At 36.0% G+C, this 2,375-nt stretch overlaps 1 protein-coding gene across 1 annotated transcript in view; it reads left to right on the top strand.

Annotated features, from left to right (window-relative positions):
- The window catches only part of ccdc93 (CCC complex scaffolding subunit CCDC93), a 33,221-nt gene that overhangs the window by 5,632 nt on the left and 25,214 nt on the right, over positions 1 to 2,375 (top strand). Inside the window, exons 4-5 of the mRNA XM_008279446.1 lie at positions 1,009 to 1,120; positions 2,010 to 2,108. Of these exons, the coding sequence (XP_008277668.1) occupies positions 1,009 to 1,120; positions 2,010 to 2,108 (211 nt within the window). The remainder of the gene's footprint in view (positions 1 to 1,008; positions 1,121 to 2,009; positions 2,109 to 2,375) is intronic.

Genomic DNA, 2,375 nt, shown 5'->3' with positions numbered 1-2,375 from the left:
ACCAAACAGCACAGTGACTACTTGTAACCCTATAAATAGGCCAACTGACTGATCACAAGTTTGTGGACACCTGTGATGCTAATTAGAGGACACACCGTGATTGATTATGTCCCTATGGTCACATTATTTTCAGTCTTTTCTAGGGGTCCCGTCATTTTTTCCAGGCCTGTTTTATAAGTTTATTTTTTAAAATAATTCTGTTAAACCACGGTTCAAAAGCAATGTCTGATTTTCATTGGTTAATTTTCATAGAATTTTTATTTATTACTACTTTTGCCAGATTCAAGTTATTTCTGTGACTGTTGTGGGTTTTTCTTTCATTAACCGAGGGGTACCAACAATTGTGTCCACATATGTACATAAAAGCACTGCAGTTCACCTTGTATTTATCACACTTCAAAAATACCAGTACAACACTAATATTGTACAAACTATGGCCACAATTTTACCCTGTTTATAGTATCCACTGAACCTGGTTATGAATTTATTTATTTTTTGTTCAGCAGCTGAGTAGGAAATGTTTCTATCAGGATGTATTTTTTGGATGTTACTGAATTTTCGACTAGCCTGAGCAATGATGTGAGTGAAAAGATATCATTTATCAGGATATGTTTACCACTTTATTTTGTAGGGTTTTCTTGTTTCATCCCAGGCACCTCCAGTGTATACTGCCTTTTGTCTCTTAAATTGGTTGCAAAAATATAACGAGCAGGGAATCTTCTTACTTTCTTAGTTTTGCTCTTTGTAACCTATTAGGACTTAAATTATTTCATATATTCAAGAACAGTTGTGCAGGAACAAACATATAGAAGCTTGCAAGGAAAACATACAACACTGGTTTATTTAAAAAAAAACAACAAACAAAAAAATAACATATATATATATATCTTTCTTTGACTACTGTTCATTTGGTATAAGTTTAGTTTTTGGGTGTGCAGTTTCACTTTGGCTTGATTGCAGTTAATAACTTTATTGCTACAGTGATGAGTGCTTTCTGTTTCTATGCAGTGCCCTGACAGAGAAAATAGTTTCTGTTCTACCAAAGATGAAGTGTCCTCATCGCCTGGAACCCCATCAAATCCAAGGGCTGGATTTTATTCATATTTTTCCAGTGATACAGGTAAAAAAAAAAAAAAATCATCAAAAGTAACAAAAGTACCCATTTGCATATTGTTAATGATCAAGTCTGAGTATTACACAGACAGGTGACAAATTAAAGGAAACCCCTCAACCCATTCCCCCGACAGTGAGGAAATGTGGTGGCTCTGTTATGATGTTGGAGATATTTGCTGGCATGGTTTGGGTCCAATTGTCCCATGAAAGGGAAGACTCACTGCAAACCAATACAAAACTGTTCTGAGTGATTGGTCATCTTAATCCTATGATGAAACATTTCTATCCTGATGGGAGTGGTCTATTCCAGGGTTATAAGGCCTTCATTCATAGTCACTGAACTGTCTGATGAGGATGAAAATGACAGGAATCGTATGTCACCCAATCTCAGTCTATTTGTGCATGTATGGGATCAGTGTGTTGGATAGCATTCTCCACCACCTTCATCAGAACACCAAATTAAGAAATATCTCTTGGAAGAATAGTGTTCATCCCTCCAGTTTCAGAGACTTGAATCAATGCCATGTGGTGCCCCAACACCTTACTAAGATACTTAATTTAGTTTTTTCTTTGATTTCTTCACTCATCTACACTTCTACAGTGTTTTTTGTGACTTGTCTCAAATGGAGTTATCCTTCATGAGACAAAGGTTCCTTTTCACTATTGTCTGCTTGTTTGACAACTTGAAGGAAATTTGTTTCAACTGGTTGGATTCAGCTACCTTTACTTACTGTTGGACTTCAGTTACAATCCAATCAAAGTGAATTGATAGGCCCAGTTGGAGCATGCAGTTAACCAGAAGCCAGTATTTGTGGAGGTGTGCACTGTTCCTGTCAATCTGTGCCTTCTGGTTTATACTTGTGTTAGATGAGTTGTGTGTTTGTGCTTTCTGTTAGTGGCTGGTGAAGCGAGCAATAGCGACAAGGGCAGAGATGGGAGATTATGTGAGAGCATACTCAATTTCTCAGTTCCAGAAGAACCACAGCCTCCCAGAGGTAAGCACTAGTCAGTAACAGCGTCAAGACCTAGCAACAGTTAACAAATCGTTTTGTACAAAGACCAAAAAATGACAAATCCAGTAATTCAAAAATGAGAACTTAAGAAAAAACATTTTAGACCTGCTTCAACTGGATGGATACATATTTATATAATATTTAACTGTTGTTTTATGTTAAATATTATTGATACGTTGTCACTAAGAATAAAAGTTCAAGGATTTACAAATAAATAATGATTGTTATAAACAGTAAATCTAAATAAAT

Source organism: Stegastes partitus, unplaced genomic scaffold, assembly GCF_000690725.1.
Source record: "Stegastes partitus isolate 25-593 unplaced genomic scaffold, Stegastes_partitus-1.0.2 Scaffold159, whole genome shotgun sequence".
Taxonomy (NCBI): domain Eukaryota; kingdom Metazoa; phylum Chordata; class Actinopteri; family Pomacentridae; genus Stegastes; species Stegastes partitus.
The sequence above is the reverse complement of the archived record's forward strand: the minus strand, read 5'-3'. Positions and strand labels throughout refer to the sequence as shown.